Source organism: Chenopodium album, chromosome 14 (assembly GCF_948465745.1).
Source record: "Chenopodium album chromosome 14, dcCheAlbu1.1, whole genome shotgun sequence".
In the NCBI taxonomy this organism is placed as follows: Eukaryota; Viridiplantae; Streptophyta; class Magnoliopsida; order Caryophyllales; family Amaranthaceae; genus Chenopodium; species Chenopodium album.
The window spans coordinates 35861433-35887801 of NC_137847.1; the positions used below are offsets into that span (position 1 = coordinate 35861433).

At 37.1% G+C, this 26369-nt stretch overlaps 2 protein-coding genes and 1 long non-coding RNA gene across 4 annotated transcripts; 1 reads left to right on the forward strand and 2 right to left on the reverse strand.

Annotated features, from left to right (window-relative positions):
* Positions 1-756: 756 nt before the first annotated feature.
* On the reverse strand, positions 757-1281 carry LOC145577998 (uncharacterized). Its single transcript, XM_081635409.1, has one exon. It carries the CDS (start codon positions 1279-1281, stop codon positions 757-759), a length of 525 nt encoding a protein of 174 aa, XP_081491535.1.
* An 11484-nt stretch (positions 1282-12765) lies between these two features.
* LOC145577999 (uncharacterized) lies at positions 12766-13263 on the reverse strand. Its single transcript, XM_081635410.1, has one exon. The coding sequence runs from the start codon at positions 13261-13263 to the stop codon at positions 12766-12768; it is 498 nt and encodes a 165-aa protein (XP_081491536.1).
* A 905-nt stretch (positions 13264-14168) lies between these two features.
* Positions 14169-17438, forward strand: LOC145579181 (uncharacterized). 2 transcript variants are annotated; one of them, XR_014099080.1, is made up of 3 exons: positions 14169-14355; positions 15457-16802; positions 16956-17438. It is a non-coding gene; the product is annotated as an uncharacterized LOC145579181 (long non-coding RNA). The 2 variants fall into 2 exon arrangements; XR_014099081.1 differs by having other exon boundaries at positions 14195-14355; positions 16628-16802.
* The last annotated feature ends 8931 nt before the right edge of the window (positions 17439-26369 follow it).

A 26369-nucleotide genomic window follows, 5' to 3' on the forward strand; every position in this document is an offset into this window, starting at 1 on the left:
GTAACCCATGAATAACTAACTCCTAACTGACCAGATAACCCTTGAATAAATAACCCCATAATAAGTACCCTCGAAATATAAAAGTAATAACTGAAATTTGATTATTGATAAAATATTAATTGTGTTAACTTCCGACAATAAGTACACACAGTACTATGGAGTATATAAATACTATCTATTATTTATTAATGGGTCAAAAATTAAAGTAGTTCGGGACAAAAACACTACATTATCATGTAATTAGAGCGGACAACACGAATGTTTGGGTCAAGTTTAGATCTAGTTAATGTGGGTTACAAGTAACTGATGTAAGACCATGTTAATTACATTAGAAACGTTTGTTTTATATCATTTGATCTTGATAGTTGAGACCAACAAGAACCATATATGTATTAGAACATTTAGAATTGAAGTATAATTATGTTTTCTTACATTTAATAATCAAGTTAAAAAAAAAAACAAAAATTGTGTGAATATCATTTCACTCTATTTCAATTGAGTTCATTTCAGCTCCAATCAGTTTAGTTCAGTTCAGTTCAGCTCTAATCAGTTTAGTTCAGTTCAGCTCCTAATTTCCTTCATTCTCAAAAAAAATCTTCATTTCAACTCAGTTTAGTTTAGTTTAGTTCAGCTCCAATCAGTTCAGTTCAATTCAATTCAACTCCAATCAGTTCAGTTTAGTTAAGCTCAGTTCAGTAAATGTGAATAAGCCCATAGTCTTTTTTTTTTTTTGAGAATAAGTTAAATGCCATGTCATCAATCAATGGACAAAGTGTCCATAAGTACATAAGGAGCAATAGTAGGGGGGCAATGATACTCCCAAATTTGCTCATAATCAAACGGCACTAAATTAGCAACAGCATTCCTATCCCTTCTCACATGTGACCACTTAACAAAATCAAAGAAATTGCAAGACAATAAAACATCATCTAAAATAGAGTCTAAATCTGAAAAATAAGTAACTGCCTTGGAGAGGCGAGAGATAACAATTTGACTATCTGACTTGAGCACAACTTTCTTGAAACCATAGCGACGCGCCAATTTTATCCCAAAAAGAATAGCCTTGAACTCAGCTATCTCAGGGGGCCAGCCACCCCTACAACGTCGAGTACCTGCAAAGAGTGTCTTTCCCTCGCTGTCACGAATAATCGCTCCAAGACCAACCCAGCCACTTTCACTTAAACTTGCATCACAATTCACTTTCACAAAGTCTTCAGGTGGGGGATGCCAAATTTTCGGGCTCCTTGGCTTCTTCTTGCTGGGGAGTGAGTAAGTCTTCATAGCTGTTCCGGCTAGCTCCGGTACAGATAATCTTCGTGGGTTGGTAAAGGTTTACCTTCCAATTACGCACCTGCACAGTCAACACAAATAAGCTAACCCGGGGGTTATCCGGGGATAACCTCTCCGATGCTAAAGTCAGCAATCCGACAAGAAGAAAGAGTGAAGAGAGAGAAAGTGTTTTAGATGTGTAGAGAGAGAGAGAGAGAAAGATTGTACCTTTGGGTGAACATTTGCTTGGGTATATATAGAGAAATAACCAAGCTGGTGCCACCTATAACAATAGGTGGCAAACCGACCTCGTAAGCAGCAGGTGCCTACGTGGTCTCAAGCAGCTCTCCACGTGGCCGTTTGGAAAGGCCGTTATGGATATTCGAGCTTTCTTATTAATCAGTTGTTTCAGTGTTATTATAGGGCATTACCGGCTAATTAAGTATCACTACCGGCATTATCCCGTACAACTAGCCCCCCAAGTGAGGTCGTCGGTGAAACCGGCGTGCTCACTTGTAATTATGAGAAGGATCAAAATAAAATAAGGTACCGATAGTACTTTGAAATTAGAAATGTAAGGTTCGCCCCTTAAGTGAGTAAAGTACCGATAGTACTTTGGTCACTCAAAAACTGATTGAGATTTTGTAAAAAATCTCCGATTCGCCCCTTAAGTGAGAAAAGTACCGATAGTACTTTGGTCACTCAAAAACTGATTGAGACTTTGTAAAAAATCTCCGATTCGCCCCTTATGTGAGCAAAGTACCGATAGTACTTTGGTCATTATTATTTTGATGAAAAATTTAAAAACTTCAAAATCTCGTGGGCGGGAAAACTTTAAAATAAGTGGGGCACGTGTCATTCATCCTGCGTCTTAGGTTGCGAAAAGGCGTTTTTCCCCAGCCGTTGGATTGCATGCACAAACTGTCACTTCAACTGCCACTGTTCATGGGGGTATTTAAGCCTCGAAAATGAGCAATTTTCCTCATTTGCTCTTTGTTTCCAAAAAAATTTTCCGAAGTATTTTCTGCGAACACACTTAGGGTTTCGTTGATCAATTTGCATCATCAAGAGGAGAATAATTTCAATTGCTTGCTTGAAGATCCAAGTCTCTCAACTTTCTCACTTCAGTGTTTCTGTCAGTTCTGTCCTACGAAGTTCATTTGATTCTACGAGGTAAAAAGCCCTAACCTTTCGTTTATTTTGGTAACTTAGAGCGTCAATTGCCTGTTTCGCCTTAGTGTTGTGTCTGTGGTTGTATTTGTTAAGTTTATGCGTAAATTTGTTCAAAACTCGACTTCGGGTAAGGCCGGCGAGGCTGACCCGTTTGCACCCTTGTCCCCAGCTCCAGTGAAAGAAGCTGAAAACTCTTATCAGCCTACCTGGTCTAATATTTTAGAAGACGTTGAGATCATCTCAGTCTCCCCGATAAGCATTTGCCCTCAATTGGACTCTACTTTCGAGATTATTCAATACGGGTCAAACTTAGGCAAGTTAGGTCGTAAAACAACGGCAATGCCGAGAACCAAAAGAATTAGTTATCAACCTGAGGAATGTGAAACCTCTGAACACCGTGAAGGCAAAGAACCTGTGGTTGAGGAAAGCTCTGATGTCGGTGAGGAGCATATACAGTCTGTAGAGAGGTCTTTGGAGGATATGGGTGAGGAGAGTGTAGGCAACAGTGGAAATGAAGGTGTGGGTGAGAGTGGAGATGAGGGATCCGGTGAAGCCGGTAGTGGAGATGGCAGCCAGGATACCGAGGTAAGTGAGCAGAGAGTGAGAGTGAGGGAGGGTGAGGCCGCTGAAAGAAGCGATGCCGTCCTGAAAGAAGAGAATTTAGATGAAGGGTATGACTCTGAGAATGACGATCCAAAATACTGAGAACCTCTTGAACTAAAGGCCGAGTATAAGGTTGTGTCAACGAAAGTTGACCCAGAATGGCTTGCGAAGGTTACCGAGAAAGAGTATTGTCGTATTGGTGCTCACTTCTTCAACCTCCCTGACGGCTATGATTTGAAGTTACCCAAAGAGGGTCAAACTGCTCTTGACTGTCCTAACGGTCACATAGTTGTATATGCAAAACATCTCGAGTATGGCTTACGGTTCCCACTGCATCCTTTTATTGAGAAAATTTTTAGGGCTTGGAATGTATGTGTGGCGCAGCTAACGCCCATTGCTATCCGTAATCTTATCTCACTGGTGTGGGTAATGATATTCATGGACTTCCCTCTTACTTTAAACTTATTTCGCACTCTTAACTGGCTAAAGAGAGATAGTCAGTCACCAGGGTTTTGGTCATTGTTCACGGCCCGGGGTAAATGCACGGTCTGGCCGAAACTGACCAGTTGTAAAGGCTGGATGGAGAATTTCTATTTTCTAAGTGTCCCTGAAGAATACAGAGTTCGCAGGCGTTTCTATCCTGCTCATAGCATGTTTGATACTATTAGGCGTAGGAGGTTAGGTGAGATAGAGAAGTATGCTTGTAAGTTTTTTGATTGTACATATGTAAGGGCCGGTAGTAAGAATAAAGCTGTACCGGGGGTGTGGCTACCCAACTGTAATTATATCTTGGGTAACGCCCCTTTGTCTCATGTCGGTCTCTGCTGGACTGACGAATTTGGTATGGCTCTTCTCATGTTAACAGCTTTGTTTTATTTCCTCATTTTCGTCGTGATTATTACTATTTTTTATGTACATTGTTACCGTCTTCTTCTCTTTTTTTTTATTGTCGTTATTTTATACGTACGCACTTTTATTGAAATATCTCGATGCCTAGAACCAGTTATTTCAAAATAACTGACTGCTATGTCGGTATTTCGATATTTAGTGTATCTAAGTTTCACAATCCTGTTACTCGTATTCATTCCTTGTGTGCTTACTGTGGTGCAGGTATTAACAAGTTAGACTTCGCCAACTTGGGTTTACATCCTGACGGCAGGGTGAAATTTCAGTGCCCTCCTAACCTAAAACACAGTTACGATACACTTCCGGTGTACTGCACGCGTGCTCTTAGAGGGAAAAAAAGAAGACGACAAGATATGACTTCTAACGAGCAACGTAAAACCAGAATTCCTCGGACTCTTCCGGTCAGACGCGGCGGAGCAAACGTCCAAAAAAGATCTAGCGACCTCTCAAGTCATGACCAGAACAAAAAGCAAAAACAAGATGAGGCCGCTAAGAATCAGCAAAAGACGACAGAATCCTTCAAGGATCTGAACATTGTGAATTTGGAGGACGACGCTCCTACCGGTGTCAGAAGATTGAATATCACTCTGCGCAAGCCTATCGAGGCAAGTGTTGGTGCGGCAAAGAAGGTTGTAACGACTGACAAATCGGTAGCGGCCGAGGATTCTTCTCTGAGGGGCCGACAGACTAGGGTGTCGGGCAAGTCCGCTAACAGCAAGAATGCCTTTACAACCTGTGACGGCAGGGGACTATATCAAGGTTCCTCATGTGAAGGTCCCTGCCGAGGTTGTTGAGGAGTTCATAGTTCCTAGCGGCAATGCTGGTGAGCCGTGGCATCCCCGTATTAATGTAAACAGGGGGGAGTCTGTTATCTGTGATGACCCCAATACCGGCGGGAGCATGGGTTGGAGAGTGCTGAAGGACCTGGCCACACCTGCAGATAGGCCTGTTGACAAGCTTATCGCTCCTTGCGGCCAAATGATGAACGACATGCTCCGGGTACGATAGCCTTTATATATATGCATATTTTTATCTTGTTTTTTATTTTTATTATGTATATATGTATTATATATATGTATGTATCTATATTACTTTTATATATATTTTTTATTGTTTTCTTCTCCTCTTTTTTTTATATACGATAATTAACTCTCTTCTCCCTCCCTCTTTTTTATAGACTGTCAACTCGGCGGTGGAGGTGGTACATATGTACCGGTACTACCAACGCTGTCATGACCAGGCCGAGGCGAAATTTAAAAAATGCGAGGATGGCCGACAAGCTGCTATCAAAGAGAAGGATACCCTGACGGCTAAAGTCAAATCGTTGGAGAACAACATGATTGTCTTAAACACCAAGCTAGCCAATCAGGAATCCATGCAAAAAAGGATTACAGACCTCGAGCTGCAGCTAAAGACAGGGAAGGAGGCCAGAACGAAATTGGAGGAGAGCTTGAGAAAAGCTGAGGAGGACAAGCCTGGTATCAGGCGTCGAGCAGTCAACCGGTTCATGCAGTCTGATCATTACCGGAATTTGCTGGTGGACCGATACACTGGCGGATGGGTAGCTGCGCACCGTTGTGTCTGCAAGGCCGAGAGCTGGGATGCAGAAAAATGGCAGGCGGCTGAGAACGCCTATAGTGAAGATATGCACTTGTCCCCTACCAGCTATGAAGCAGACTACTTTGAAAACCCTCCTCCAATTGAAGTGATGAAGAACCTTGACCCACGCGATTTGCCGGAAGAGGAGTTTGCAGATGCTATTATCGCCAGTCTTGTCGGTGAGGACAAGGCTGCCGGCACTTCTGAAGCTGTCCCCCAAAAGGCTCCTGAGACAAAGAAAGATTAACGGGGCGGGCAGCTATCACCAGAATCGTGTGGGTCTTCTCTGTCTGTAATATCCAAGGCTCATTGTTGAGCAATTTACGTTTGTTTTTGTTAAGACAATTTTAAATTTTAGAAAATTTGTATTTTGGCCGATCTGACCCTTGTCTCTTTTTTTTGGGTGATGGCTGTCGAACTCTCATGCGTAAGCTATAACAACTTTTATTTTCTGTTGACTTAATCATTTATCTGCAATATTTGAATTTAGAAACTCGCATATTTTATTTGCGCAGAAGTAAACAGTTCTTCCGTTGCACTTGCCTTCTGAATGAATTTGCCGTTAATTTTGTTTCAAAGAAACTTACACGTTTTCTTTATTGTATTCATTCTAATGCCGTTAAGCACGTCTGTGATTTCTATAACTGTATTACATCTATATTGTAATTGTATTATAGGTGCATACTCGTTTATTTATTTATACACAAAACTTTATTAACGCTTTGCTACTTGAACTATTTCTAGTGTTAACAAATTATCGGCGTTTTCGTTTTGTCGAGATTTTTTCTTTTTTATTTCAACACATTGGCACACATTGGCACCTTAGGCATATGCCCCCGAATTCCGTAATTAATTTCCTTAGAAATTGATTTCGGTATTCCTTATCAGTCCTATATTGTCTGTATTTCATATATATGCAGCCTTTAGCAGGCCGAGTATTGACAGTGGATTAGACCGTCAATTTCAACTCGCCTTGAGGCGCAATAGTTATCCAACCCTCCGCCTCACTTAAATGAAAGAGACAGCTAGCTAGGCTGTTTGTCAAATCATATCGAAAGTAGGGGATGGCTCCATATGCTACAGTACATACTTTTTTATTAACGGCCTTGGCCAAACTTGTCCAAACAAAATACAGGCATGGAGGTTGCCTAAAATAAAAACTAACAGAAAAAAGCTAAACCATGACTACATGTCATGCCTATAACAAACACAAGAAACTAAAACACATTCTAATTGTAGTATTTCTTGAGGACACTTGTATTCCAGACATTTTTTAACGGTACGCCTTCTAAAGTCATCAACCGATATGATCCTTGGCGAACTGTTTCATACACTTGATAGGGCCCTTCCCAGTTTGCGGTGAGCTTGCCATCGGCATTCCCTCTACCCGTTGCGGCCGTTCGACGAAGGACCAAGTCTCCATCTTCCAGATGCCGATAATTTACTCTCTTGTTATATGCTTGACTCATACGATTTTTATATGCTGCCGACCTGATGGCAGCCGTAAGCCGCGTTTCAGGTAAGAAGTCTAGCTGCTGTCTTAGGAGCAAGTCATTCTGATCCTCACAGAAATGTTGAACACGAAAAGTGGGGAGTCCTACTTCAGCCGGAATAACGACTTCTGAGCCGAAAGCAAGGTTGAATGGCGACTCCCCAGTAGTTTCCCTTGTTGTCGTTCTATTTGCCCATAGTATTTCCGGGACCAGATCCGCCCACAAGCCCTTCGCATCTTCTACCTTCTTTTTCAGCGCCGTAAGTATCTGCTTATTTGCAGCTTCCGCTTGTCCATTTGACTGAGGATAGCAGACAGCCGCGTATGCAAATTTTACCTTGTATATGCTGAGGAAGTTCTTAACTGGGCTGCAATCAAATTGGGAGCCGTGATCAAACACCATTGCAACCGGTAGCCCAAATCGAGTGAATATACTCTTCCAGATGAACTTTCTGACTTCACTTGCTGTTATTTTTGCTACCGGTTCTGCCTCTATCCACTTGGTGAAGTAGTCAATCCCTACTATCAGGAATTTTCTGCTTCCTGTTGCTGACGTAAAAGGCCCAATAATGTCCATTCCCCATTGTGCAAACGGTATCGGATTTAGTATAGGCGTCAGATCGTTTGGCGGCTGGTTGATTGCCGGGCCAAATTTTTGACATTTGTCGCACTTTTTTGCGTACGCTAAGGTATCGGCATTCATTGTTGGCCAGTAGTATCCTCTTTTCATTGCTTCCAAGGACATTGACCGGCCTCCAGCATGATTCCCGCAATCCCCTTCATGGATCTCTTCTATCAGCCTAGCTGACTCATAGGCTGATATGCACCTTCGCAATGGTAACGAGAACCCCCTTTTATACAGCATTCCTTTGAACATGACAAACCAGACACTATCCTTCCTTATTTTCTGAGCTTCTATTTTGTCCGCCGGTAAGACATTATGCACCTTGTAGGCCAGTACGCCATCATACCATTCTCTGCCGTTAACCACGCAATTCACTTCCTTTGGAGTGTTGTCGGGGTCAATGCTTTTGCTTTCCAGAAGCTCCCCCATCACAGTGCGTTCTAGGTCATTGAAGCTTGAACTTGTCAGTTTTGCCAAGGCGTCTGCCTCTGTGTTTTTCGCTCTCGGCACCAATTGTATTTCAAATGATTCCAAGTTAGCCATTATCGCTTTCAACTTTGCCAGGTAGGCCATCATTGTTTGTTCCTTGGCCTCATAGGTGCCATCAAACTGACTTGCCACCAACTGTGAGTCAGTCGTGAGTTCTATCCGCTTTGCCTCAGCCGCGACACATAACTGTACTCCCGCAAGTGCTGCCTCATACTCAGCTTCGTTATTGGAGGCTTTAAACTTGAACTTGATAGCATACTCGAATATGTCCCCTTGCGGTGATATCATGACAATACCGGCTCCGGAGCCTGTTGATGCTGAGGAGCCGTCAACGGAAACCTTCCACACTCCATTATCTTCTTCTTCTTCAGTATAGGATGTTTCCACAATGAAATCAGACAACGCCTGAGCCTTTATTGACACTCGTGGCTTGTAAATTATAACATATTCCGACAACTCTACCGCCCATTTGAGCAATCTTCCTGACGTCTCCATTTTCTGTAGAGACTTCTCTAACGGCTGATTTGTCAATACTTCAATGGTATGTGCATCAAAATATGGCCTAAGTTTTCTTGCTGCTATTACCACTGCATATGCAATCTTCTCTATCAGAGGGTATCTTCTCTCGACCGCGTTCAGGACATGGCTCACAAAATAAATTGGCATTTGTGCCTTCTTTCGTTCTACTGTCAACACTGCTGCAACTGTCTTTGGAGATGCCGAGATGTATAATTGCAGGCTCTCTCCCTGTTCCGGCCGTGCTATGGTCGAAAGAGACCTTAGATGGTTTTTTACGACCTCTAACGCTTTTGCTTGCTCTTCCTCCCAAACGAATGTTTTATTTTGCCGGAGGACTACAAAGAATGGTAAGGCCTTATCAGCCGATTTGCTAATAAACCTTGTCAGCGCTGCCATGCGCCCAATAAGCTTCTGTATGTCCTTTATTGACTTGGGTTGTGGTAGGCTAAGTATAAATTCTATTTTGTCGGGATTTGCATCTATCCCCCTTTCACTAACCATAAACCCTAAGAATTTCCCTGAGCGAACTCCAAAGACACACTTTTCTGGATTGAGCTTCATTCGGTACTGACGCAAAGTTGCAAATGTTTCCCTTAAATCTGCGACATGGTCAGTGGCTAACCGGCTTTTTACGATGGAGTCGTCAACATAAACTTCTACGTTTCTTCCTTTCTGGTTTGCAAAGACTTTGTCTACCAGTTTCTGATATGTTACTCCGGCGTTTCGTAACCCAAACGGCATCGCCTTGTAGCAAAATACTCCGGCATCCGTAATAAATGTCGCTTTCGTTCTATCCGGCGCATACAAGCTGACCTGATGGTATCCCGAGAACGCGTCCATAAAGCTGAGCAGAGCATGGCCGGAAGTGGGTTCTACCAGCCTATCTATTCGGGGCAGTGGATAGCAATCCTTTGGGCAGGCTTTATTCAGGTCGGTAAAATCCACGCACATCCTCCATTTTCCTGACGGTTTCCTTACCATGACCACGTTTGCTAACCATTCAGGGTACGTGCAAGGCTCGATAAATCCCGCCGCTAGCAACTTGTTTATTTCTGCCTGTATTGCTTCTATCTTTTCTGTCGAGAAGTTTCGTTTTTTCTGCCTAACTGGCCTGGCATTTCTATCCACATTCAGCTTGTGTACTATAACATCTGGATGAATTCCTGGCATTTCATCTGCCGAGAAAGCAAACACGTCAGCGTTCTCCCGTAAAAGTTCCACCAGATGACAACGGGTATCAACATCCATATCTGACCCAACTCGTACGGTTCTTCCCGATACCCCAGGTTGCAATTCAATTTCTACCGTCTCCCCTCCCGGCGAAGGGCGGGGAACTGCTGCCGGGCGCGTATCAAAATTCTCCATTGCTAAGTCGTGTGCAGATACGGCTCGCCCCCTTTTCTGCGTTTCCTGGTTAGCCTGGGGTTGCTGGTTAGGTTGCTTTAAAGCTGTCACATAGCACTCCCTGGCCATTGTCTGACCTCCTCTAACGCGCTCTGTCTTTCCCAAATTTGAAACGTATACCATCGTCAAATGGTATGTCGAAACTACCCCTTGTACATCGTGGATCAGGGGTCTGCCGACAATAGCGTTGTACGCTGAGGGCACATCAATTATCAAAAATTCCGTCATAACATCTCTGGCCGCCATGCCTTCGCCGATCCTAACTTGTAAGGCTATACTTCCTTCCGGCCTAACTGTGGATCCGTTGAAACCGATAACAGGATATGATACCGGAGTGAGGTACTTCCGGCCTATTCTCATTGCATCAAATGCTTCTGCAAACAAGATGTTAGCGGAGCTCCCTCCATCGACCAACACTCGCTTGATGTTAGCTCCATTGACTGTCAGAATTAAAACCAATGGATCATTGTGAGGAAAAACCAAACCCTTGGCGTCTGCCTCCGAGAAGGTTACTGACGGCATGGAGGCAGGCCTTGGCCGTTCGTCTACACCCAGTGCATTCACTGTGTGCCGGTGCTCAGACAAACTCTTTTTCGCCCCGCTAACTGATCCCCCGTGCACCGGACCACCGGTAATAACCTCTACGGTGATCTTGTGTCCTGGCGCATTATTCCCTTGACGGTATTCTCCGTTGTGGTTGCGCCGGTAGGTGTCTTCTTGCATGGACGAGTCACTCTGCCTTCGATATTCACTTTGCCTGGGTTGCGGGGCTTGCTGCCGACTTGGGCCTGCTTGAGCCCGATACTGGGACAGGTGGCCCTTTCTAATGAGCTCTCAGCTGAGTACATTCTTCCGTATAATGGCCAATATCCCTGTGAAACATGCAATACTTTTTCGTGTCCCGTCCTTTGGTTATCATTGGTGCCGGTCGTGTCCATTCCTCTCTGTGCTGATTTATTGAGTATATTACGGCCCTAGGTGTGTTCAGTTGCGTGTAGCTGTTGTACCGGCCAAGACCTCTGGATGGCCTACCGACCCTTGGCTGGCTTGGTTGCTGTTGTGGTCTATTTATTCCGCCGGTATAGGCACTAGGCGCAACCCCATCATTCTGCCTTCGGGAGGGCTCTGGTGCCGCTATTTGACTACTGGTTTTCAACAACTCCTCGCTTTTGATGTATTCATAGGCCTTGCCAAAGGCCACGCCTAAATTTGGGAACGACTTCCTTGCCATGTATTTTTTGAAGTCACTATCCCCTAGACCGTTCATTAAGGCCATTACCGCTATTTCTTGCTGTAATTTCGGTATCGTGTTAGCCTCACCGTTAAATCTCCTTATGAAATCCCTAAGGGATTCATCCCTTCTTTGTCTGACCGACATAAGCTCTCCAGAAGTTCTCTGCCTTGCACTATTGCTAATATATTGGCCGGTAAACAGTTCGACCAAGGTATCGAAGCAATCAATCGATCCATTCTCCAGATTGGAAAACCAATCCGAGGCTGGCCCCGTAAGCGTTGTCGGGAACACCTTGCACCACACCGCATCGGTGTCGGTATAAAGCAACATATGGCTTTCAAACGCCGCTACATATCGCTTGGGATCTCCTTTGCCATCAAAGGTGCATGTCGGCATTTTTATCCTTTCCATTTGCTGATCTAGTACCTCCTGGGTGAAAGGTGATACTCTCGGCCTGACTATAGTCCTGGTCGTTCGTCTTAGCGGCCCACTATTGGTCTCGTGCTGCCGGGACCCTGAGTCCTCTATCTGCGTTCCATGAGTTGGTTGGCGCTCACTTGGAACAATTATTCCCCGATTTTGGGGCTGTGGCGGCGGTTGCTCGTCTGCCTGGTTGAATTGGCTCTCCAGATTCACAATCACGGGAATGGCCGGTGTATCGACTTGCCCCCTATTGGCTGCAGCTTCAGCCTCCTTTCTTTTCTGGGACATCGCCTTCATTACCCTTGTCGTTACCTTTAACTCTTCAGGGGTAAATTCCTCCATGGGGTCCGGTATCCGCGCGGGGCTTCGTTCAGGTGTTACCGGTGTGTTCACAGTATTCCTGTGGAGAAGATGAGTTTCATCCTCCACTTCAATCTCGAGTACTCTATTGACAGTTTTGTTCGCATTGACATTCAGAGTGTTACTATCATACTGACGGTTTTCGGTTTCTGCCGTCGGTATTATGTGTTCCTGGTTTTCTTCCATGACTGGCGAAGGTTATTTGGACGATAGAAGTTATTACTATCCCCTCCTTCTAGCGCCAACTGTTCCGGCTAGCTCCGGTACAGATAATCTTCGTGGGTTGGTAAAGGTTTACCGTCCAATTACGCACCTGCACAGTCAACACAGATAAGCTAACCCGGGGGTTATCCGGGGATAACCTCTCCGATGCTAAAGTCAGCAATCCGACAAGAAGAAAGAGTGAAGAGAGAGAAAGTGTTTTAGATGTGTAGAGAGAGAGAGAGAGAAAGATTGTACCTTTGGGTGAACATTTGCTTGGGTATATATAGAGAAATAACCAAGCTGGTGCCACCTATAACAATAGGTGGCAAACCGACCTCGTAAGCAGCAGGTGCCTACGTGGTCTCAAGCAGCTCTCCACGTGGCTGTTTGGAAAGGCCGTTATGGATATTCGAGCTTTCTTATTAATCAGTTGTTTCAGTGTTATTATAGGGCATTACCGGCTAATTAAGTATCACTACCGGCATTATCCCGTACAATAGCATACTTGTTGCAATCTTCCACAAGTCTCAAGACTCTATCACAAACAACCATATGAGGCACGACCTTATTGTTAAAAATAAAATCATTGCGCCTGCCCCATATATACCAAAGCAGAGCAGCTCCTCTCAAGACTTTCTTTTGATCCTTCGATTTCCAACTTGCCACCACATCCAGCGGGTCATCTTGCTCATCAGTGCACACAAGGTCTTCACAATCCCACTCGGTCCACAAATCCCTCACTGCTGATGTAAACAATGCGTGAGCAGCAGTTTCAGGGGCTGAAGTACACCACGGACAGTTCTCGAATTCGAGCATATGGCGCCTATGCAGCAGCGTCCTTGTGGGTAAAGAGTTCGTACAGACCCTCCAAAGGAAGTGTTTAACCTTTGGAGTTGTATCAATATTCCAGATGTCCACCCAAACATGATGAAAAGACTCAAAATTGCAAGATTTACCTAGCATATATGCAGTTTTGACCGAGTATACGCCATCTTTTGTGAAGGCCCAAGTCAATTTATCTTCCCGAGCTCGTTCACTCAGAGGGATTGCAAGAATGCAGGAACAAGCCCTTAGTCTAAGAAAGAGTTAAAGAGTAATTTAACTTTAATAATAGAGTTCATTGATCCAATACTATTTTAATAATCCCATAAAATTGATTAACAATATTGTTAGTGTAATATTAGGTTATTGTTGATCCATGTTTTAACAACCCCATTCTAATTATTTCATATAATAGTATAGTCTTCCGTCTAGCTTAATTTATATATATAGGTGCTTGTATTATCATTGTAATGTAATTTTGAAACTATGCTCATATCTATTACGGAGCACTAAATTATTTCAGATTATACTTACATTTATAAAATAGAACATTTAGATTTATTCATGTGTAGTGATCGAATGCTATTTTTGTTGTACACTATCTTTTTTTTTTTTTGATATAAAATTGTTCATAAATAAAAGTCATACGACATCTACAAAGAGATTTAGATCTACCAAATACATAATAATTGAATCAAATAAAAACATTCGTAAGCAAATTAAAGGTATGATCGTTGTTGCATATCGTACTATCTTATATTTATTCAGGGAGCAATTCGGATATAAAATTATAATTTTGCAAATAAAGTTCTAATCAAAAAAAATAAAATTAATTTTACAAAGCTACAAGTAAAATGTAGGAGGGAAATTTACTTCCATAATCAATAAAGAGTTTAACTTCGTTGAAAATTTTGTGTGAAATTCCACCTTCTAAAAGTAAAACTCATCAGACATTAGGCGGTAAAACTCCCTCCAAATCAATACTCAGTATAACTAATTTATAATCAAAATTAAAAACAAAAAACATTAAGAAAAGGGTGGTGAAGGGTGTAAAACACTTAAACACTAACAGCTTCCTCATCATGCGTTCTTCATCCTTCACTCCAATTTTTTTTTTTTTTTTCTTTTTTTTGGAAAGCCAGTTCTTCACTCCATCCTCTATTCTCTACCAATTTCAAGCTTTTAATCCAATTACTCTCTTTTAGACTCAAGTGGGAAATCTCAAATTCTCAGGTAAGTTCCTTCTCTCCTATATCAATTAGCGGTATTTATTTATTTATTTATTTATTTTTATTTTCTTATATATGTGTGATATCAAAATATCATTTCGGGTTTCAATGGGTTGTGAAATTTGTTTTCAATCTATCATCATCTGCCAATTAGCTGATTTCATAATGTAACTCGAGTTTCAATGGGTTTCAAATTATCATTTCGGGTTTCAATGGGTTTCAATGGACTATGCTGAATGTTGCGCTATTTATTGATAGTTATTTAATTTAGTTGGTGTTCAATATATTTTGCATTTTTTTGTGAGATTTGAGTTCGGATCTGATTTGGGTTTAATATTTGATTTTTTAAAAAAAATTATTATTATTATTATTTTTTCTGGGGCTATATATTGTTTATGCTAGCAACTGATTGTGTCCAATTGGTTGGAACGTCATATACCCTCTAATTTCTTCTTAGTATTTCAACCATCGATAAAAGTTCTAGTGAGAGCTGTGCAGCAGCTTATCATATAAGAGACCTATACATTGATTGAACCATGATGTGATAATTGGAAATTGTGTTGAATCTGTGAAGTTAACAGGATATACATACCCTTTCTTGAGAAAAATATGCATTTCTGTAGTATTGTTTATACTAGACACATAATATCTATACTTAATATTTTTGTAAAAGGTTTTATTTTTCCCTTCTTGTGGATGATAAATGGAAAAATGGACACATAATAGAAATTAGCTTAGACACTTTGGAGGGCCTGTAAGGGCTTCTTAGCAGTTTGAGAAAGGCTACATTATATGCATTTTCCCTCTGACGCGGTGTGTATGACTGTGGGAATGGTATTGAGTCTACTCTACATGCTACATTTGAATGTTTTGGATAATGAGTATCCCCCTGTCGGTTAGGGTGAAATGTACCAAACTTTTTTATTTGCTCTGTCTCAGATGTATGTCACTATGCTATGAATGAATGGACTCTAGTCCTTTAGTATGGCTCGCCTTACCTTGAGTTGCGTTCTGCTGTCTGGAACCAGCTTAATACCCTGTTCCATTCTTTGCCCCTAATATTCTTGTTCAGGGTGATTTTAATCAGCTTGATTCGTTATCTCAGAAGTTAGGTGGATCTAAGCGATTACAGGGTCACCACTCATTTTTGACACTTAGGCACCAGTGGAGCCTCAGTAACATACCATCTAAAGGGATGGCCTTTACCTGGTGTAATAACAGACAGGATGAGGATCGAGTCTATGAAAAATTGGATAGAGCAATGGCGTCTTGTGGATGGAAAAACCTGTTCCCCTGTGCTACGATTCTCAATCTTCCCATTTTTTCATCTGATCATAGCCCCATAGTCTTGGACACATAACCACAGATGCAAAAGAAAAGGAGCCCGATCAAAATGCACTCAGATTGTTAGGAGAGCATTAGGCGTTTGATTTTATGCTCTGGGAAAGTAAGTATTTTTCCATGTGGTCAACATTATAGTATCATATCTTTTTGGTTTTGCTTCATCAATGGGGATTTAGGAACTTTGTTAGTGCTCCTTATAAGTAGACAACAAAATTAGCTAACGTAGAAGAAAGTTGTAGATATGTTTGCTTTATTTGTTCTTTATTGTGTCATGGGCCAGTGTTTAGCCTGAAAATGTTGTGTTAACAATTGCAACATTGGACAGTGATCTGAAGTTTATAAATTATGTTGATGTTCTAGTGAAGTCACTGTTCCCCATTCTGAAATCGGATTTCTAGTATCATGTAACCAGAATTTTGGTTGCATAAGAGTTTTGCCTTGGAATTTCCAGTAATGACTAATGAGTGGTGTTTTTTTTTTGTTTGTTTGTTTGTTTGTTTGTTTGTTTGTTACTGATTTTGTCATTGTTCTGCAAATTGCAAAGACAGTTAATGAAATCTTTGATCAAAAGTATAAGTTCTTGATGTAGTACTTGTGATTTGGCTAATTACTTATTTTCATTTTGCTTTTGTTATGTAATTCATTAGGGTTCTTGAACTTAGTGCTGGGGTTACATTTTATATTGGTTGTGATTATTGTACTACTGCGTTGATGGCAACTGGGACAGAATCTATCTTATATTTGATGTGTATGTATTTAAATCATTGGATTAGAGTTGATTTACGAGTAATCATGATTTTTAAAAAAAAAATTATAGAGGATGTCTTGTTCTGTGTTTTAATTATGAATATGTAGCATGTTCACTTTAATATTAGAGACTCCTCCAACGGTTGTTGTTGGTGTGGTTACTTACGTCAAGACTCCTTGACCAGATGCTCAGTCTACAGAACAGATGTTGCTATGCTTTTGCTTTTGCTGCTATGCTTTTGCTGCATGTTGCTATGTTCCTGGTGCTGCTTTGCTCTACAGCTACTGCTGCTTTGCTCTCGCTGTTGCTGCTTTGCTCTTGCTGCTGTTGTAAATTTAGTTGCTGCTCAGTGGGTAAAGGTAATCTAATCGTCAACCTTCACATTTTACTTGCTTCCACATATTTGAGTTGCAGCATTCTAGATTGGTTAGATGTAAGTTGTTATGTCTGGACATGCATCAAGTTCTATGACTCTACACAAATTGATAATTAGTCGTTAATGATTGGAACAGGGTAAGCAGCTTGCTTGACAACAAGATAAAGATTGTTAGCTAATGGAATGGATTTCTACTAGTGATCGATCTGCCATTAATTTCATCGCTAAAGAGACGGATTTCTTGTTAACGTTTCATTTGAGAAAGAGGTTGCTAATTGGATTAAGAATGTGAGATGATAGCTTAAGGTGAAACAAGGCTATTTAGAGGGCGTTTGCAGAGTGTTGCTACATCTGCTTCTGCTTTGTTTCATATTTCAGAATATGTGTCGAGTATGACAGATGTGGCTGTATGGGAACATATGCGCTTGATGCTGTAGTTGTTTGTTTTGTTGTCCATACGATGCTACTACAACTGTTTTCTTGATTATTCCAATGTAATCAATGTCCATATGTTGCTGCTGTTTTCTTTTGTTATACAGGCTTCCAGCCTTGTTTGAAACTTCTATTTATTTGTAAAGAATTTACAATTTATAATTTACACAAGTTATATGAGAATAACCTCTTGTAAGTATATGTTATACTATCTACAATTCTGCATTTATAACTAAGCTTAAAAAATGAAAAAAAAAAAAAAAAATTTAAATATATATTTTAAGGCCACTTTTACGTTTTTTTTTTTAACCAAATTTTTTGTGCAAATCTTTTATATAATTTAATAATTTGTTTTTCTAACTTCTCACAAAATTCCTCCAAAACTCCAATCTTGCAATTTTGTGCACTTTTTTATTTTTATTTTTATTTTGCCAATAACCTCCAAATAACATTCTTTCTCAAAAAAAAAAAAAAAAGGCAAATAAAATATAGATAACCTATCACTTTCACTCCCACTATTTTCTTCTTTCTAACTATACATACTATGTATTCTGAACACTCTAGTTTTAATAATTAAAAGGTATGACATTTTTAATTTTTTTTTTTTTTTTTTTTTTTTTTGGTTTTTGGTTTTTGGTAAATGTCATACGATTATAATAGTGCATAATCAAGTTTCCATCAATTTTACTATAGATTTGTCATAAATATTAATTCATACAATCAATGCTCTTATAGTTAAAAACCTATGGATTTTGTAATAAAGAAAATGATTATATATCTCTTGGTCAAAAATAATTTTATATTTAACCATAAAAATAATAATTACTTCTATGTTGTAAGATTCATGGAATTAATCCTAGTTTATTTTCCTTAAACAACGTGATCGGTTTGTATCAATATATGTTTGCCAAAAAAATAAATTTTTATGTTACACAAGTGTTAGATTGAATGCCACGGCGAAAATAATACCTGTAACACAAGTGTTTGTTTGCCACGAGAATAATATTAGTTGTGGCTCAAGTGTCAATTTGCCACGGGAACATAATTAGCCGTGGGATAAGTGTTTATTTGCCACGGAAAAGAAATTTAGTCGTGGCACAAGTTTCAATTAGCCACGAATTTCCTTTTTCCCGTGGCATAATATTTTGTTGACTTATCAAGTTTTTTTGATGACTTTATTTTTCCTGTGGCTAGATCAAATTATACCACGAATTTAGAATTCCAGTGGCATAATTCGTGGCACAAGTGGTTAATTGTTATAGTGAATTGAATCGGAGTAGTTCGAAGTTCAATTTTTGTGTTTTGAAGTTCGATTTTCTTGATAATCATGTATTTTCAGAAAAAATTTTCTGTTTTTGTTCCAATTACGTTTGATCTGGTTAAATTTGTTGTAATTTAGTTTAAAATTGATTAGAAGTTAATTCAAAGTTGAATTAAAGGATTTATTTATTTTTTTTACAAATTTTGCATAAATTTAGATCAGTTTTATTTTATTATTTTTTTTTTCACAAATTTTGGTATAAATTTATATCAAATAAAGTTTTTTTAAAAGAATATTGGTAAAACTTTAGATCTGTTTATATTTTCGAATTTGAGTAATTTTAGTTCTATTGCTACTAATTTAGAGTAATTTTAGTGAATTTTGGAGTAATGGTTGATAATAGTTCAAAAAAATCAAATAAAAGTTGATACAAAATAATTAAAAGTCAACAAAATAAAATCATAAGTTTAAAGTAGTTTCCTTTGAGTTTCTGTAGTTTGATTTAATTTTGAGTAGATTATTTTTACAAGTAGATAAAAATGAGGAAGTATAAATGGAGTATTGTGAGACATAGTGAAATGTCTCACAACTATTAAAAAAATAAAAAGGTACAATGAAGAGATAGAAATGAGGAGAGAGATAAGAAGAGTGAAAAAGGTGGTGTGGGCCCCACTTCACGTGCAAAACGGACAAAATTTAACGGAATCACTACCATTGAGTCTATATTTTTTTTCCACTAAAATTCTAGTTGAATTTTTGTAAGTACTACTGAGACTACATTTTATACTAGTGAGAGTGCATTTTGTACAACTGAAGTTCCAGTGGTAATATTTGACAGCTAAATGTGACATCTCTAAAATGACGTCTAAAATACCTACATTACCCTTGCGAGACATAATTTCATTGTCTCACAACCCTCCGTTTGGAACACCTCATATAAAAATTGGCTAAAAGTAACTTTAAATTGATTAAAAGTTAATGAATCACTGTGTGATCTGTAGCTATTATGGCTTGTGTATAAATCAAGAAATTGATGTAACTTGTGTATTATGGCTTGTGTATTAATTAAACCTGTATGTAATTTGTCCAAAAAGTTATTAGGGATGGATAATTGCTAAACCTAGAGGTTGAATATAACTAAAACAATCTGCAAATTTTCAATGAATTTGCAGCAGAGACCAATAGGTCCTAATTTCTATCTAGAGCCACTATAGTTTCATTAAGTTATGATAGTCTCATTAGCTATTATGGCTTGTTTATTAATTAAAAAATTGATGTGGTTGAAGTGAATACTGGTTGTTTTGTTTCGAAATGTTGCATGTATGGAAATCATTTCAGTTGTTGTTATTATAATATTTGATTTAAAAGTATATATATCAGGAAATATAAAACCATAGAGTATAAATAAAGAAAGTATGATTCATTTTTGTTTTGAATTGCATGCATATTAAAATGACGAAAACTACAACGAAAAATGTTGCAAAAAAACCTCCAACACAACCTGGTGCAACAAAGGAATCTCCTACAGCAAAGAAAGCTGCTGCAAGGAAAAAAGCTCCTGCAGCCAAGAAAGCTCATGCGGAATAGAAGATATCTCCAAAGAAAGCTGCAAATGCAAAGCAATTTCCAATTAAAGGTATAAAATCTTGAAGTACAATAATTCATTTTATAAAGTAAATAGAAACAGTTATAAAGTAAAGCATTTATCTTTATAAGTCTATGTTAGCAATATAAATATAATGATGCATACTATTACATGATTGAATATAAAAGTAAATAATAAGTTTAATAAAGTAAAAATAAAAAAAAAGGGCTTATAAAGTAAACATATATATTTTTAAAGTAAGATAACATGTTCTGTATTTATATACTCATAATATTAACAGAAACTCATATATAAGTTTATAAAGTAAATGTTAAGTTTAATAAAGTAAACAAAAAAGCTTATAAAGTAAATATATATGTTTTTAAAGTTCTTTAACATGTTTTATATTTATAAACTCCTTGTATTAACATAAACTCATTGTGGAAATTAACTGTATTAGGTGCTAAGCTTCAAAGGATTTTAAAAAAGTAAATATTGATAAAGAGAAGGCTTAAGGAACTACAACCTTCGAAAGGTTTATAAAATTTTATTGTATTAGAATCTAAAGTTAGATTGATATGTTGTGAATTAAGTTGTTTGTTCTTGAATATTTTTAATTTTAAAAGTAAATGTTTTAATATCTCCTAGTTAAACAAATTATAGAAACCAAAAAAAGAACAAAAGATAGCAACTATGAACCAGAAAAATATACGAATGAAGAATCTGATGGATCATCAAAAGAAGACAAAAGCACAAAAGCTCATTTAAAGAAGAAAATGAAGTTTGACAGTTCAAATAAGGAGGTACAAGAAGTTATAGAGGTTAAAGAAGGAAGTGACAATGATGGTAATCTGGACATCAAGAAAACACACTGCATACCCAATGCAATATTTGATTTGATCAAGGATTTCAGTGAGAGACAGAGATTAAATGTAATAAGTGTTGGATTTGGAGGCTTGCTTGAATTGAAACTGACAAAAGTTTCAACAAAGATGCTTTCATGGCTTTGTCATCATTTCAATGAAAACAACTGTATGTTCAAGATTAATATGATGAAGGAGTTTTCTGTAAGTTCCTATGATGTTCAAGATGTTTTCATGCTTCTAAATGTAACAGAGAACAAGTTGACTTATCAGTTAAGGAAGCAACCTATAGCAAACATGGTGATTCATAAGGAATGGAAGAAGAAGCAAGGAATTCCAGATAGAGACGACATCTTTGTGAATAATTTGGAGAACAAAATAAAGAGTCTAAAGGAAGGAGGGAATGATTTTAAAAGATTCTTTGTGATGTATGTTTGCAGCACATTCTTGGCCCCTGTTACAAACAGAGTGATAGATTACAAGATAATCAGTTATGCGGACAATGTTAAATAAATATGTAACCTGGATTGGTGTGGTTATGTACTTAACAACTTGTGCAAAGCAGTGGGGAGCTTCAAGAACAACAAGCATAAGGAATCAAGAATAGGAATCAGTGGATGTGTCCTGATTCTTCAGATTGTGTACTTTCATCACCTTTCATTTAGAGGGAAGCCTGAACCAACAACATTGCCCTTGATCAAACATTGGACATATGAGAAAGTAAGAGAAAGAATTGCAAGTGAAGCAAAAGCATCATTTGGTCAAGAAGAAATCCAAAAAGATGTGTATCCGGTTTGTAAAAAAGGAGATCAACAAGCATACTTAGGTGATATTATTGAGACTGCATATAGGAATTTTGCTAACAGAGAGAGAAGATTAGTCTCTTTCAACCTTCCAGAAGGTGTTATGACAAACAGTGAGATACATGATACTGCACATGATGTGAGTAATTTTTTATAGCTTCCAAAGATTACTTGTTTATTGATTAGTTTGTTTTTTTTGTATTTACTTTAAAATGAAATGTATTTACTTTGATCTCATGCTTTTCTTTGGGAGTTTGATGTGAGATTGGTCACAATTTCATATATTATATTTATTTTCTCTGCTTCTAGTAGTAATAATGTTTAGTAAATGATAAACAAAAAGTAAATAAAATACACTGAAAAGTAAACAAAGTAACTTTAAAAGTAAATAGTATTTGTTATCAAAAATATTGTAATAATAAATTTTTGTTATTTATTTGAAGGAAATTGAAGAAGATCTCCTTTTATTGGCTAGAGACTCAACACTCTTTACAATGTTACATGCCGAATGTATAACCTTCTTAACAGAGAAGATTAAAAAGCAAAGATTGAATGTGACTGCATCGGATTCTCAATTTTTTGAAACACAAAGGCTGTTGGAAGACCATAAAGTACAAAGGGCTATGGATGAAATAGTAAAGCTTTACGATGATTTGAGAGATGTATCTCATGTGTTTCTGTCAACATGGGAGGAGCATCATAAAAATCTTAAAAATAATCCAGAAAATGATGGAGATAATCAAGAGGATGCAGATGATCCTTCAAATTTTGAACATAATGCTATCAATCTGGATGATGAAAATGAAGATTCTGAAAAAGAGGAGGAATAGGAAGATTCTGAAAAAGAGGAGGAAAAGGAAGAGGATGAAAACAAAGAGGAGAAGGAAGAAAATAAAGAGGAGATAAAGGAAGATGAGAGGGACAAATAGAAGAATGAAGAGGAACAAGAGAAGGAAGATGAAGTTGATAACCAGGAAGTTGATGGTGATCTTACTAATGTAGTAAGCTCGGTCACTGAGAGTATCCTAAATAATACCGTTGTTCAAGAAAATTAGTCAACACTTACAAAGAAAGCAACAGAAAAAACAATTGAAAGTAAGATGTTAACAAAAGAAAGTAAATATTGTATAAAAGTAAATTTTTTTTTTTGTATAAAAGTAAACTCAGATCAATTAAAAGTAGATAGTGTATGACTTCTTTGATATTAATTTTGTTGGTTTATTTCAGGTGATGGTGATAAACAACCGGTTGCAGAAGAAACCATTGTGCTTAAGGACATTCACCAAGAGATAGCTTCAAAGATAAACATCAATATAGATTGTGGAGAAAAAAGATGTTGAAATTGATTTCGTTTCAAAAACAATGAAAAGCAACAAATCAAGAATGAATGAAATGCCAGAGTTGTATCAAGTAGTGGTTGATTACTGCTTTGTGAAGCAGATTGCATTCAAACAGTAAGTTATTAAATTTTTTTAATTTTAAAAATATTCTATCTTCTTTACTTAATATTTAATTTACTTTAAATAATATTTTGTTTACTTTATAAACATTTAAATGTGCACAGTGAAGAGATTGTGAAATATAAAGTTCCTCTCATGATAGAAAGGGATGACACAGTATCCTTAGCTCCAATTGCCCCCCCCCCAAATGATAAAGTCCAACATAGTTCAATGTTAGTCATTTCTTTTGAATGATTCACGATCGAAAGAAGATCCATCATACTTTTTCTTTGGAATTGACCACAATGTAAGCATTAAATTAAATGTTTAGCTAAATACATAATTAAATGTATATGATCTAATTAAGTAATTTGTTTTATATCCTCATTAATACGCATAAACCTTTAGAACTGTCTTTCATGTCACAAGATCCTTTCCAGCCAACTCTAAATGAAAAACAAAAAGAATCTCCTTCAACCCACGCAGCAGAATTGAATTAGGCACGGTATGACTAGATGTGCCTCTGTGATGCAAAGGAGAAATTATGACAGCTCATTTGGTATGTTTAATTATTTATGTCAATTAAAATACATTATCAGGCATTATGATTTTGAATTTGTAGACTAATAAGTGAAATTTTAATGGCAGATCTTTATTCCAATCTGTCTGAGTGACCACTATACTTTGGTAGTGGTTAACTTGTTGAAACAGATAATTCAATACTTGGATAACAGGGATTATGATAATACGCATAAGCCTTTCTACAAAATTCTTGCATCTATTGTGGTAAGATTTTTTAATTTCTCAAAAGTAAATTATTATTAATATAAAGTAAATGACATTAATATTAAAGTAAATAAGTTTGTATTAAAAGCATACATTATAATGCCTGTAAAAAAAATAAGATAAAATATAAAGTAAAATATGTTCTCATTAAAGTAAATCATATGTTATTTAAAGTAAACTGTACTACAAATTTGTTTTACTTATATATTGCTTTACAAGTTATAGGTGGAGGAAATGTCAAACTTTCTGAAAAGAATTAATCATGAAAAAGCTGATGAAATACTAGATTATGAGTTTGATGAAATTAACTTGAAGTGGAAAACACCAAGATATACTCTTGATTGTGGTGTTTTTGCGATGATCCATATGCTGTGTTTTTCTAGAGACACTTTTGATTCTGACCTTGTTTTAGCAAATAGGAGAAAGGTGCATTGTGCAGAAATCTGTGTTGCACTTGCTTTGGAAGAGATAAACACTAAAAGAAAACATCTTATAGAAAAAGTTTCAAGGTTCAGAGTAGTTAGGAAACTTGAGAAGGAGAAAGGGGTGAAAGATGTGATATGTGTTTCTGATTTCTTGAAAGACACAAGTAATGGAAAATATGAGCTTGAAATGTCACCAAGTGATTGACTACTTAGCAATCAATGATGATGAAAACTTTCCAAACAAGAGGTATGTGTTATACTTGCAAAAAAATAAATACTCCTGTTGAATTATATATTAAATTGTTTGACATACATTTAATTTTAAATTTAATTTAACATTACAGCAAAGTAGTAGGTTGGTCTATAGATGCAATTGAAATAATAAGGGAAGATTGTAACACTTTGCTCAACGAATGGAAAGTTTCAACTAATCTGATCACTACTTGGGCAAATCATCTCAATAACAATGAAATGCAAAAAGACAAGTCTGAAAATGACAGGGTCAGATTCTTCTTTGGATTTGACTTCATGGTAAGTTTTTTACATTTACTTTTATAATATAAAATTATGCATTGAATAAATAGTTGAAATAATCTTAGGATTTTTTTTTTTTTTTTTTTTTTTTTTTTTTTTTTTTTTTTTTGCAGGATGCTTTAACTATGTGTTTGAATGCTCATGGGAAAAAGGGAGTAACAAGTCTGCAAAAACTATGGATTTATTGGAATAATTCACAATTATTGGACTTGGATACAACTCAATGTGTAAGACATAGAATAAATCTTTAAAGTAGAAAAGCATATGTTTACAGGAATAAAAAACACATTTAAAGTAAATATGTGTACGAAAATTTTATGTGCAGGTATTTATACCTCTGAAGAAGGAATATCATTATTTTCTTGTTGTCATAAACTTCAAAGATGAAACAATTGATCATTTGGACATCACTTTATACGAGAACACTAAAGAATATGAGCTTGTACAGAGTTTTATCTTAGAAACAGTAAAGCATCAATAGATTAACAAAGTGTCATTAAATTCATTTTTCAATGTATCATATTACATTAATATTCATTCCATTGCGGATCATACAAATACAGAAGTTGTTTAAAAAAAGAAAGCATCCAAAGGCAAATGATATATTGTCTTACAAGCTGAAAATAATTGAACTTCCATTCCAAAAAAAAAGAGAAGAAAATTACTCAGGAAGCTATCTAATGCTGCACATGAAGGTGTATGATGGTGTTAATGGAATAGGATTGGGAACCATAAAAGAAGTAAGTTACCATACTTATGTCTGAAGTCCTTAAATTCCTTAAGTTATATGGATTACTTAGAGCATAATTTATTAAAACTAAGTTAATTTTTTTTTTACAGGAATTTCAAAGATTGACTCACCATCATATAAAGACAATACTTGACCTACTTCTCAATGATAACACTCAAATGCAAGAGAAACTGTTGACAAATGTTGAAGATTGGGAAGAGAAGAAAGTAAAAACAGCATCTGAAGTGTAAATGATTTTAACAGATTTGAATATATCATAAGCATTAGAGTACTTTAAATTGTATAGTTTTAATACAAAACATTAGTTTGAAGGTTTAAATAGTATGTTTGTATGAATAATACATATTATTTCTGAGTTGAATTAGTAGAATTATTCTATGTGAAAATTAGTGATAGATATAGAAGTAGAAGAAATGAAGCAAAAGGTAAATGAAAATATTGTTAAAGTAACAGGAAATCAGTTAAAAGTAAAATAAGAAATTTTATAAAATAAAGTGTTTTCTGAAATATTGTGTTTGATTTTAAAGTAGAGAAAAGTACTATTTAAGTAAAAGAAATTACTCCAAAAGTAAATGAAATTATCATTAAAAATAAGGAACAAATTTAAGAGAATTTTTTTTTTATATTCTTTATTGAGTATTCTTATATTACGAAAGAGTTAACAAAACGTT

Coding starts and splice junctions, on each gene's coding strand:
- LOC145577999 (XM_081635410.1), bottom strand. CDS start 13,263: ATGCTAGGTAAATCTTGCAATTTTGAGTCTTTTCATCATGTTTGGGTG.
- LOC145577998 (XM_081635409.1), bottom strand. CDS start 1,281: ATGAAGACTTACTCACTCCCCAGCAAGAAGAAGCCAAGGAGCCCGAAA.